This window comes from Macaca nemestrina, chromosome 12 (assembly GCF_043159975.1).
Source record: "Macaca nemestrina isolate mMacNem1 chromosome 12, mMacNem.hap1, whole genome shotgun sequence".
NCBI classification, from domain to species: domain Eukaryota; kingdom Metazoa; phylum Chordata; class Mammalia; order Primates; family Cercopithecidae; genus Macaca; species Macaca nemestrina.
The window spans coordinates 60,167,444-60,181,219 of record NC_092136.1 but is presented as its reverse complement, the minus strand read 5'-3'; the positions used below and the strand labels follow the sequence as shown (position 1 = coordinate 60,181,219).

At 36.0% G+C, this 13,776-nt stretch overlaps 1 protein-coding gene across 1 annotated transcript; it reads right to left on the bottom strand.

Moving 5' to 3' along the window:
- Window positions 1-2,702: 2,702 nt before the first annotated feature.
- Window positions 2,703-3,641, bottom strand: LOC105488667 (olfactory receptor 52E4). Its single transcript, XM_011752946.2, has one exon. It carries the CDS (start codon window positions 3,639-3,641, stop codon window positions 2,703-2,705), a length of 939 nt encoding a protein of 312 aa, XP_011751248.2.
- Between the last annotated feature and the right edge of the window lie 10,135 nt (window positions 3,642-13,776).

The window sequence follows — 13,776 nt, the reverse complement described above, 5'->3', positions numbered from 1 at the left end:
TATGGGGAAATTTTTAATTCTGCTAAATTTCTTTGTTTTCTGCCTACGTAAGTAAAACCTTAACTTTTCAACTTTGGAGCATTGACCTCATTTCTTTGGATTCTATGTTTCCCAGATGGCCATCTTTAGCTTTGCATTTGAATAAACACTTACACCGGATTCTCATCCTATCTATTATTTCAGGTTGACATTTCTGTTGTCACCATTTTCTCAGTTATATTTATCTTTTGTGTCTTTTTTCTTCAGTATGTCAACACCCTTCTGGTCCCATCTTGTTTGACTTCATGAAAGAAAACTACTGTCCAGAGAAGGGATCTCAGGACAATGACTCCACTCAACCATGTTTAAGTGTGGTGGTCCAGTTTGATTATGAACCATTTCAGGGCCAGCATTATGGTGCACTCCCATCTACACTGCGGGAACTATCATGCTTATATTAAAATTTTCTGCCTCTCATCAATATATTCAACCAGAAAGTTGCACTATACATGTCACAGATCCTTTCATATCACTGAGAGAAGAAAAAACTTTTTCTTTATTTTGCATGTTTGTATATTGTACAGCTATTGATGGTCTGGATGCTGGTCTGTGCTTACCACTCAGTACTGTGGGCCACAGCAATGAAGATTGTGCTGATTTCAGCTAATCTTTAACACTATACTACTTGCACCTGCACTCAATTTCTGCAGTCTCCCTCTTCTCATTACCAACACCAACACCAGGCTATGCGTTCTACCTCCCATTTTACTTGATCTCCACTTGGGACCCACGATGAAGCCTCTTACATACAAATAAAATATTTCCTACTTAAACATCCTGCAAGAGTTAAGAATTTGTAGTCAAAATGATTTATCTGAGTGATCTTCCTTCACTTGCTACATGAAGATGATGCTAAAGATGGGTATATTTTATGCACACAAATACCTGCTTTCCTTAGACCTCAGTTTTTTATTTGTAAGACAAAGGGAATAGATCAAGTTTCAATGTATTTCCACATTTAAAACTCTATATTCCCATAAAATTTTAGGTACATGAAGCAGAAGCTGCAAAAGTCAAATTATAACCCATGCACACAGACCTAAAGAAAATACACAAAATACTATAGGATTCAGGAATTGTGCTTAGCCAGTGTTAACATCAAGAACTGTCCAGATTCACAGATATTGAATAGGTGATGTTGCTTTTCTTGTCTACTCGGCTATATCCAACCCCATTTCCTAAAATTGTAATCTGTGTACTTTTGAGTATTTTGTATATTGTCATCCAAACTACACAGTGGTTCTAAATTATAGAACATGAGGGAGATTTCTGATTTTGAAGCATGAGTACACTGATAAGGCACAAATTATGGGACTAAATATTGGAGAACTACAGGATTAATAAATTATAATGAGATTATTTTGAGGTTGATATCAAGTCTGGCCCTGTGCTTATCATAGCATGAGCCTAATTATTTTTCTAAGTTTTATAAAGTCTTAAAAGTTTTATACATTTTATCTGAAGGGAAATTGCAGATAGAATTTGGAATTAGAATTAGACATGCGACACATACAAAAAGTCAAATCTGTGATGACTTTGCTTCAAGTGAGAAAACATGTCTCTGTAATACCCACACTGTAGTCTCTCACATCCCTAAATTCACAAAGACTTACTTTATTAGAGAATGAATGTAAAAGAAAAGTGTATTAGTCAGGGTTCTCTAGAGGGACTGAACTAGTAGGAAATATATATGTGTGTGTACACACACACAACACACACACACAAAGGGGAGTTTATTAAGTATTAACTCACATGATCACAAAGTCCCACAATAGGCCATCTGCAAGCTGAAGAGCAACGAGAGCCACTCCAAATCCCAAAACTGAGGAACTTGGAGTCTGATGTTTGAGGACAAGAAGCATCCAACACTGGAGAAGGATGTAGGTTGGGAGGCTAGGCCCGTCTAGTCTTTTCACATTTTTCTTCCTGCTTTATATTCTAGCTGCATTGGCAGCTGATTAGATGTTTCCCACCCAGATTGAAGGTGGGTCTGCCTTTCCCAGCCCACTGACTCAAATGTTAATCTCTTTTGACAACACCCTCACAGACACAACCAGGATCAACACTTTGTATCCTTCAATCAAATCAAGTTGACACTCAGTATTAACCATCACAAAAAGAGACAGAGCAGGAATGTGAAAGAAGAAGAAGAGCAAAAATGGTAGTAACAGCAAGACTGAGAGAGCATTGAAATAAACATGGGAGTCAAAGATTTTGGAGAAGACAAAATTTTGGATTCTGTAAAGAATAGAAAAATATGTAACAGACACTACTGCTGGATTACAGCTTATTTTGTTCATCTATAAAATGAGATTTATTTGATCAGTGTCCTTCAGGATCTAAATTTACCTAGAGAGAAGACATATGGAAAAAATGGAGCTATCTATCACCCTTGTTTACAAGCAGTTTTACTCCAAAGCCACCTCAACCTTCAGCATAGTTAACATCTCCATTAATTAGCCTTTTTCCAGGTACCTGGAGAGAAGTGGGGGAAACAGGCAGCAAAGTTTAAGTTTGCATTATCTGTCAACACTAAAGCACTTCCAGTCAAAATGAAAAAATCTGACAAGCATGACCAACAGTTACAGAAGATTAAAAAGGAAGCTCAGATTATCATAATTTGGGTGGTATATAGATATACTTATCCCAACTTTATTGCATAATTATTCTTTCTGTACAAATATTTTCACAACTTGCTCTCGGATCTGCTTGGTCCTGACTCCATAAATGACAGGGTTAAGGGCAGGTGGGACAATCACATACAGGTTAGCCAAAAGAATATGGGTATAGCGGGGAATGTTTTGGCCAAAATGATGTGTCATAAAAGAAAAAAATGCTGGTATGTAAAAGCACAGCATAACACAGATATGAGAACCACAGGTATGGCAGGCCTTTAGTCGGGCATCTTGAGAGGGAAGGCGAAAAACAGCTCGAAGGATAAACACATAGGAAGAAGAAATTAGGATCACATCCACAATAATATAGGAAATCACCATGAGCCCATAGATTATGTTGATCTTGATAGGTCCACAGGCCAACCGGGCCAGACCTATGTGCTCACAGTATGTGTGAGGTATGATGTTATGCCCACAGAAAGGCAGACGCAGAATGAGAAACACAAATGGGGTTACAAGAACTAAATTTCTTCCAACAACCACAGAAGCTAGAATACTGATGGTTTTATTAGTGAGGATCATGGTGTACTGGAGAGGGTTGCAAATGACAACAAAGCGGTTGTAAGCCATGACCACCAACAGAACAGTCTCCATGCCTGTAAACATGTGAATAGAGAACATCCGAAGAAGGCAGCTCCCAAAGCTGATCTCTTGGAGGTTGAACCAGAAGATTCCTAGCATTTTGGGAATAGTGGATGTGGACAGACCCAGATCAATCACAGACAACATGGCCAGGAAGTAGAACATGGGCTGATGTAGACTGTGTTCGGTTTTGATCACAAAGAGAATGGTCATATTCCCCACAATGGCAATCAGGTACACAATACAGAATGGGAAAGCAATCCACATATGTAAAGTTTCCAGTCCTGGTATTCCTAGCAGGAGAAAGAAGCGGGGATAGAAGTGTGTGTCATTGATAGAAGGCATTCTCCCAGCAAGTGTCACTGAATTCCTAAGAAAGAAGGATCTCAATTTCTTTAAGGTCCTCCCTTGTCAAGCTCCTGAAGCTACAGAAAAACTCTTATCAGTGTGGTAGAGGTAATGGTATAGGTGGTTAATTTACAAACACTTGAGATTCACTTCTTTCCAGAGGGTAATGGAGGAAGCCTCTCAACACAGATTATTGTTCTGAGATCCATCATAGGCAATATTGCTCATGGCTTTATGTTTTGTAATCTTTGAGATATTTGAAAGAACTGGAAAAACTTCATAATGCAATGCATATTTATATTAAGGCATTACCTTCCATTACTTCCCTAAGTAACCCTTCTTTACTTTTTGGGAAATCACCATCCCATGCGTTCTTCAAAGTGTGGTCTTGAGATCTTTGGAGTTTTCTAAGTACCTTTCCAGAAGCTCAAAAGCTCAAAACTATATTTATGATAGAAAATTTTTAGCCATTCTCACTCTTATTCTCTCATAAGTACATAGTGAAATTTTCCAGAGGTTTTATGAGATGTTACCATAATAGATTAAATGAAATTGTAAATGATTTATGAGATTTCAGCTCTGTTATCTTAACTTAGACAATAAAAATATTTGCAAAGGAAAATGATGCCATTCTTACAACTAATTCTTTGAAAAATAGTGATTTTAACAAAAAGTATCAAATATGTTTTTGTATAATAGTTTGTTAATATTATTTTAATATTAAACATTTAAATTTTACTCTAATGTCTAATAATATAAATATTATGGATACAATTCAGAGAAACTAAAACTCTTTGAGTATCTTAATAATTTCTAGAAGTGACAGATTCTTAGTACAAAGGAGAAGTACTACTGTCTGCCACTTTCTGTGTTTTGTTATAATATAAGCGTAAGGATCTTATACAGTGACATCACATTAAGTGTAGTTAATCAGTCTCTGTTAGAACTTTCCTGGTTATAACTCAGCTAAACTGATCAGTGCGTTTCTCTTATGGATTAATTGCTAGTTTTGATGTTTCTAAATCTTCATGAACAATCTGGTTTCTCCAAGATCCTGTCATTCTGATTCCCTGATATCCTTCCAATAAAATGCCTTGCATGTATCTGTCAAATTATGTTTATCTTCCTTACAATCTATAACATCGATGAGTAATATTAAAAAAAAAAAATCCCATGTCCCAAAATTGTGTCTCACTTCAGGTGTAAACAGATAAATATTTAGCATATTTTAATATTGAAATTAAAATGTTTTTAAGGACTTTTCATTGCTTCCTTGACAATAACAAGGAAAATTTCCTTATTCTATCTTTGTGTCCCTAAAGACACTGTACAACTCTGTAACAACTAATGTAACCTGGATTTTATATTTCTGCATGTACTGGCCTTATTTCTATGAAGAAAATAGCTGCAACTAAGAGTTGAGAACCAGGGGTAATCATTGTAATATGCTCAAAACTGCCACATGAATGTTGGTTCCCAGTTGTTCAGTATTCAACTGAATCAGAGTTGGGGTTTGTAATAAGTGTGCTTTTGTTTGTGTGTGAGTGTGTGTGACAGAGAGAGAGAAAGAGAGAGAGAAGTTTGGAGAGATAGGAGTAGAGAGAGAAATCATGTTTTATTATGTATGTGGCTGCATACACCAGTTGTCCTATAACTTTGCCAGGTAGCTATTTTACAGCAGAGGCACACAGGCAAAGGGGTTAATAATTCCCCATTCTATATGAGAAGAACAAGAGCATCTCTTGGTCCCTGAGGAGCTGAGAGAAAACTGAAAAAAGAACATAATGTTTGCCAGTATTGAGGAAAAGATGCCAGGCTGAAAAACCAGAGGGCTGTGGTTTTTGTGATTTCACCTGGAAGAGTCTGAGGAAATAGCTAGGATATTGTGTTGTGAGATTTACAATCCAGAGTCAGCCCAATCTTAAGGGTGGTTGTGTCTCAACATGATACTTTGCCAACTGAGAAAAACATTCCCAGGGAGGTGGCAAAGGGGACACTTCTCTGACAGTACAATTCAAAGCTGCCACCACATCCACCCTCTCACAGTTTTACCTGAATTCTTGCCTTCTTTCTGTCATAACTTTATGCCACAGTAGCAGACAATGTATGGCCAATAACCTCAAGATCATTTTTTGAGGGCAAATTATTAAGTTTATTCTTCTCTAGATATGCACATTGACGAAGATCCCCACTGGAGTCCATCTGAAAAGACAAATTCATAATAATTAGCAATTTCTCTCTTATTGTGCTCACCAAAGTTCACATTTTGAACTTGAGATTATTTTTTTACTTTGTTGGATTTTTTTTTTTCTGACTGTAGTAGAATATTATAGAGGTCTTCTGTGGACCTTAAAACTATTCAGACATGGCTTGAAAACCTGCTTAACCATTTACTTGTTTGAGATCCTTGGACAGATTCTTTAACCAGATAGATTAATTTTTTTCTCCTGTAAAAATGACATGATAAATTATAACTAATGTGGTTTATTTTAATGATAAATAAGACCAATGTTTGTATAGGTGCTAGTGCATAGTGTATCCTCAACAAATTATACTTACTTATTTTATCAACGCTCCCAAATATTTTCTTTATTTAATGCAAGATAGCTAAACTAATTCACCTGTTAGCAGAAATAAGTTATTTCATTGTAATAAGTCCAAATTATGTCACAGTTGGACATAAGATTAGATAAAGGATGGATGGATCAGAAGGGGCCAAAGTAAAGAAATGGCATGGAGTCAGACATTAATATTTATCTCTAGATTTTTATGGATACAAATATTACCCAATACTACCATTTAGAAAGGAAACAATTTTCTCCCCTTATTCTTACAGCTTTCCCAAGCTTGGTGAGACCAAAGCAGTTGATGAATGGACAAAGTGGATAAAGACCTTCATTCAGGCTCTTCCATAACTGTGCCATTGACGGTTCAGTCCAACTGATCTATCTGATCTAGGAGGGGTACTGTGCTTACAATAAAAATGGCTTGGGTATGGTTCCATAAAGTAGGAGGGATACAGGGAACCAAGTTAAAATTGGCAATATTAAATTCACTCAGACAATGAGGGAAATAGAGAATAAAACTGTACAGACCAAATATGTTAATACCTATGTAATTTTATTTGAATATTGACATAAGTGATACCCCCCACCACCTTAAATACACACATACAAATGAAGTCTGCAATAACATCTTTTTGTCTTATTGACAACAAGTATTGCCATGCTACTATATGACTGGATTTGTGGTGTTTTGTCTGTGAACAGTGTACTCTGTGAGAGTGTGTGTGTATGTGTGTGTTTGTAAGAGAAGGGAGTGGAGAGTGAGGGGAGAGAGAGAGAGAGAGAGAAACAGAGACAGAAATTCTGTGCATTACTAATTGGTACACCATTGCCCTCACTTATGGATCTCTGTTCCAATCCCATGTGCTCTGTTGTGTTCCTCTGTGAAGAGAATAGTGCAATGGTGCTTGGGATAATTCCTCAGAAAAGTGGAAAAATCTGGCTTCTTCTATCGTCATTTGCTCTCCTCTCCTCTGTATCTTCTCACTTCTCCTGCACAAGCGTTCTTACCTCTCTAATATTTCTTCTCCCAGACCTCACTTGGAGCAGAATTGCAGCATGAGTCCAGGTTCTTGAATATGGCAATTAGGTTCCCCTTCAAGCCTCTGAACAAGCCTGCCTGGTAACGTGGAGAAAACTTTATACTGAGTGAGAGCATCCCTATGACCAGGCATGTCCCAGAATCCCTGAGCCTAGTCTTCAGAATCCTGTGAGCGGAAACATGGACTCGAGGGTCATTAAGTCTTAGTAAGTCTTTATTCCTCTTTACTGCATCTGCAGAGAAACATCTTAACTCCTTAGCTCAGGGGAGCAGATGTGTTATGAAAGGATGGGAAGGAAAATATCCTGAACATAGAGGAACCTGTTTTGGGGCTGATGTTAATTCTGCTTCCCTCAGGAGCCATGAAAGCATTGATTTTATACCATTAAGTCTTCACATGTGACCATGAAACTGTTCTCAGCAACTTTTCTGTTTTAATATGTTTGTGTAAATCCTGATGTAGTTTCACAACTGTTACAATTGAGGCTTCAAAAGATGAAGGAGAAGACATCTCAAATAGACAAATTAGACTCTGTGGTACAACTCTGTTTATTGGCAGTGTGCATGCCTATAGATAATGGCAGCAACTTTCTTCCTACCCACCAAGATTCTCCTTCTCAGTCTATAACTAATGGTGAACAGATACAGTCTGTGAAGAGAGACTTGCATGTGTTTCAGCTCTTTTGGCAGAGGGTGAAGAAAATTCTATGTTTTCCTTATAAAACGTATTATATTTTCCCTTCTAGCCAGAGCAGTAGTGTTTCCTGAGAGGATCCCTTCCTTAATGATGATAAAGTCGACCTGATAGTACTACTAGGACGTGCTACAGAGCCTGGTTTTCCTGACTATAGTTAGAAATAGACTGAGGGGACTCATACAGTATTTGTCCTTTTGCAACTGGCATATTTTGCTTAGCATAATTCCCTAATGGCTCACCTGTGTTGTGGCATGTGACACAATATTCTTTTTAAAAAAAAAAAAAGATTTAATAATACTCCATTTTGTATATACCGTTTTTCCTTTTCCGTTCATTGTCAATAGACATTTGGATTGTTTCCACTCTACCCCTTGTCCATTATAAATGATGCTTTCATGAACATGGGTGAAAATTCATCTTTAAGATCCTGCTTTGAATTCTGTTTGGATATATATCCAGAAGTAGGGTTACTGAATCATATTCTAATTGTATTTTTAATTTTAGTAGTATCTCCTTACTGCTTGCTCTCTGTACTACCTGCACCATTTTGCATTCCCATCACCAGTGCACAAGGGCTCTCCACATACTCAACACTTACATCCTTCTTTTTTGATAGTGGCCATTCTAGTGAGTATGAGTTGATGTCTCATTGTTTTGATTTGCATTTTCCTGATGATTAGTGAAGATGAGCATCTTTTTAAGTATTTATTGGCTATTCATATATCTTCTTTGGAGAATTTTCTATTAAAGTCATTTTCTCATTTTTATAGTAGGTTTTATGAAGTATTTAAAGTAGTCAAATTGTAGAAAGGAAACAGCAGAAATGTGGTTAGCAAGGGCTGGAGAGAAGAGAAAGAGGAAATTATTAGTGTTTAGTGGGTACAGAGTCTTGGTGTTATACGATAAAAAAAATTCTAGAGTTCGGTTGCACAATAATATAAATATACTTAACACTATTGAACTATACACTTAAAAATGGCTAAGATTGTTAGTTTATTATGTGATTTTTACCACAATAAAAAATGCAAGCAAAAAAACGTGAAGAAAAAATAAAAACTTTTATAAACACACACACACAAAAAGAAATTGACTGAGGGAAAAATGAGTACAAAGACAATTAGTTGGTACTTTTTGCCTTCTAAGTTCAGACTATTTTGAGTTGTTAGCACAGAAATAGTAATGCTGTCTATGGTCCAAGAGAGATTCTGGTTTGATCTGCCATGTTCTTGCATTCATTACTTCTCTTTTGATTAATGAGAAAGTAACTCCCTAGGTTCCTGTTTCTCCCTCATTGTGTCCATCTTCGTTATTGTATCCATATTTATCTTCCCAAGTCAAGTCTGACTCTATCCAATTTCTGCTTAAAATTTCTTCCCATGACCCATACATTCTCCATTGTATACTGCAGACTTTATGTAATAAAGAGCAAACACCATTGTTACCAAATTCCTTCACTCAATATCCAATCAACCTTTTATACTTTCATTGTACTACATGACTCCCAAACACACATCCTGTCTTTGATAATCAAAAGTTCTCCATATAAAATAACTACCTCTCATTTCTACTTTGCTTCAGCACTTTCTCAAGTGTCCTATACTTCTTAATGATCTTTCATATGAATCAATCTGATAGAATCTTTGTCTTTTGTATTCTCAATATCAGTGTGTGCCACAATTATAACAGGCAAATTTTCTTTTGTGTTGTTTTTGTGTTTTCTCTCTTCCATTATTTTACGGATTGATATTAGCATGATGTTTAAGTCAACTTTATCCTTCAGTTCACCTAGTATAGTGCTTTGACTATAAGAGGTGCTCTGGCATTATTGAATTACATTATTTTTAAAACATGAAAATTCTATTTCTGTTAGGGTCATAATGTCAATAATCATATATCTCCTAATCGGTCACTGTATCTGCCCCCTCCTATTCCCAAGATTATTTCACTGTGACTTCTGGAATCAATTTTTTTATTAGCAGTGATATTATTTTTGGCCTTAAACCACTTCTGATGTTTGGTTTCTCTTCCTTTTGAAACAGAATCCCAGTTGTTCCCTAAGGACTTTACTTCTCCTGAAAAGTGTTGAGGGATTGTATGTATTTTCCCATAATTTTCACCATTTCCTCATGCCAAATAGTCTAAAGACCTAGAGACTTTTTGTCTTGGACTTTTGACAATTTGACATTATAATGCCTCAGGGAAGATCTTCTTGAGTTGAATTTACTTGGGGGATTTTGAGCTTTTGGATCTGGGTATCTGTATCTCTCTTCACATTTCGAAAGTTTTCAGCTATTATTTTATTAAGTAGGTTTCCTCTGCCCTTTTCTTTCTCTTCTCCTTCTAGAATCCTCATAATATAAATATTTGTTTACTTAATGGTGTCCCATTAAGGGTCCCATTATTTCTGTACTTTTTTTAAAATCCTTCTTTTGTTTTTCTCTGACTTAGTTCAAACAACCTGTCAACAGATTCTTTCTTCTGCTTGACCAAGTCTGCTATTGAATCTCTCTATTGTAATTTGAAAACTTATTCACTGAATTCTTCAGCTACAGGATTTCTATTTGATTTTTATGATTTTTATCTTCTGTTGAATTTCTCATTTGTTTCATGAATTATTTTCCTGATTCTACTGAATTGTCTATGCTGTATTTTCTTGTATTTTTCTGAGTCTTCTCAGCATCGTTATTTTTATTTTTATTTTTTGGCAATTTGTTATTTTATTATTTGGCAATTTGTTGATTTTCTTTTTACTGGAGTCCATTGCTACAGTGTTTTGTTCCTTTGGTGGTATCATATTTCTTTGCCTTTTCATGTTTCTTGTGTCTCTGTATTGATGCCTGTGTATCTGGTGGAACACTTATCTCCAAACTTTCCAAAGTGGTTTTCGTAGAGGACAACTATCACCTGCAGTTGGATTTTAGTGTGCCAGTTGGGAAGAGTGTGGTGACTCTGTTTCCAGATAGGTGTAGTATAGTCTCTGTGCAGCTTCCTGAGCTGAGTTTAATATGTCTGCAATAATTGCAGGTGCCTCAGTGGCTTAGACTGTAGAAGTTTGTAGTTGCACAGCAGTAGTGATGACATAGTTTGTTTACGTCCTTAGTGTCAAGGGCTTTTGGGGTCTTCCTATTTTTAATTTTTCCCACAATGAGGGGACTCAGCTGACGGTATCCCTCCAATTTGACATAACCTGTAAGCTGCTGCAGTAGCGCTGGGCTCGAATTGCAGTGGCTTGGAGTGGCTGTGGAGTCAGGGTTCAAGGCTCTGGGTCTCACAAACTAGCACTCTCCTTCAGTTACTTTCATTAAAATGTAGTTGTTTATTCATTGTTCTGGCTATCTGTGTGAGGCAACTAAGAGCTGGAACATTTTGGTAGTCCATCTTGCTCACGTTGTCAAGATTAACCCCTTGAGAGGATATTAACTATCACATTGTAGGGCAGTGACATAGAGGCAATTAGTTTTCGGTATATAATTGATTTACATTTGCTATTCATTTGATCTTGCTTCATTTATTAAAAAGCCTATGAATTTTCCAGTGTTTTGTGGTGCTGTTTGTGCTATAAAATAAATTACAGAATATAGTAATATAAATCCTAAAATTTTGTTCTTCAGCATTGTCAAGCCAATTTCTTTTAAAATATACAGGCCGGATGTGGTGACTCATGCTTGTCATCCCAGCACTTTGGGAGGCCGAGGAGGGCGGATCATGAGGTCAGGAGATTGAGACCATCCTGTCTAACATGGTGAAACCCCATCTTTACTAAAAATACGAAAAATTAGCTGGGCAAGGTGGCGGGCACCTGTAGTCCCAGCTACTGAGGAGGCTGAGGCAGGAGAAGGGCATGAACCCAGGAAGTGGAGCTTGCAGTGAACTGAGATGGCACCACTGCATTCCAGCCTGGGCACCAGAGTGAGACTCTGTCTCAAAAAAAAAAAAAAAAAAAAATATATATATATATATATATATACACACACACACACATATATATATACACACACACACTGTGAAAACAAAAACAAGAGGACAAATAAGCAAACAAGTTCATTGAAATATTTATTGCATTGAATATATAGTTCAATTATAGAGAATGTTTTTAAAAGGTTACTGACTATTCCAAATCATAAACTAGGTATATCTTTTCATGTATTTATGTATTTAAAAAGTTCCTTTGCAGGATTATTATGCTTTTATTTAGAAGTTTTGCATATCAGTTTGTTAGAGTTAGGTCAAACCAAAGCATCTGATGTTTTGTGATGCCATTTAAAAATATACAATTTTCAAGATTTTAATTTATCAATTTTTTGTTAGTAGTATAGAAAAATGTAATTAATTTTTAAATTATTATTATTTTTTATAGAAACAGAGTCTCCCTAAGTTGCCTAGGCTGGTCTCAAAATCCTGGGCTTAAGTAACCCTCCTGTCTCGGCCTCCCGAAGTGTTGGGATTACAGGCATGAGCAACCATGCCTGACCAAATTTTTTTATATTGGCTTTGTATCAAGTATCCTTTATAAATTTATTTGTTAATTCTAATAGTTTTTCCATGAATATTTTAAATTTTATGTAAACCTAATCATGTCCTCTGTGAATGATGACAGTTTTATTTTTTACTTTCTAAAAATTTTTGTATTTTTATTTATTTTTCTTGTATTATACACTAAAAAGAGCTTCTAGTTATATGGGGACAAGACTGAATCTTTGTCATGTTTCTGGTCTCAGGTAAATACATATTGCCACAGTATGCATACTCCTTCATTCTGTTGGTCTGCACATTAAGGGAGACCCTTTCATGCTTAGCTTAAGAGATTTTAAAAAAATAATAGAAATGGTTTAAAAACATTTAATTCAGGAAATATTTTCTCCCATTGTATAGGTTGTCTTTTTACTCTCCTTATAGTGTTATTTAATTCACAAAAGTTTTTAATCTTAATACTTCATTCATTAATTTATAATTCATTGCTCTGTTTTTGTTGCCCTATATAAGAAATCAAGTCTGAAGTCATGACTTACCCTATGTTTTATTCTAAGAGTTTCATTGTTTTAGTTATATTTAAGTTTTTGATTCATTTAAATTTAATTTTTGTATATATATAGTGTATATATATATAGTGTTAAGTTTACTTTTTTTTTTTTGAGACAGATCCTTGCTCTGTTGCCAGACTGGAGTGCAGCGGCATGATCTCAGCTCACTGCAACCTCCACCTCCTGGATTCAAGTGATTTCCCTTCCTCAGCCTCCCAAGTAGCTGGTATTACAGGCACGTGCCACCACACCTGGCTAATTTTTTGTATTTTAGTAGAGACAAAGTTTCACCATGTTGGCCAAGATGGTCTCAATCTCCTGACCTCGTGATCTCCCCACTTCGGCCTCACAAAGTGCTGGGATTACAAGTGTGAGCACCTGCACACATAAAACTTCCCTCTTTTATCATGTGCATATCCTGTTGTCGTGGCACAAAATTTAAAAGTTTTATTAAATTTTTAGTTGACAAATAATAATGATATATATTATGGGGTGAATTGTGATGTTTTGATATATATGTACATTATAGAATTATCAAATCATGATAATTAGCATATCTGTCACCCAAATGTTTCTTGATTCTTTGTGGTGACAACATTGAAAATCCTCTCTTTTAGCTATTTTGAAATACACAATAAATTTCAACTCTTATTTCAGATACAGGGGATACTTGTGCAGGTTTGTTACATGGGACTGTTGCAGGATGTTAAGGTTTGGGGTGTGAATTCCATCACTCAGATAGTGAACATAGTACCCAAAAGGCAGTTTTTCAACCTACTTTCTCCCTCCAGCCTCTAATAGTCCACAG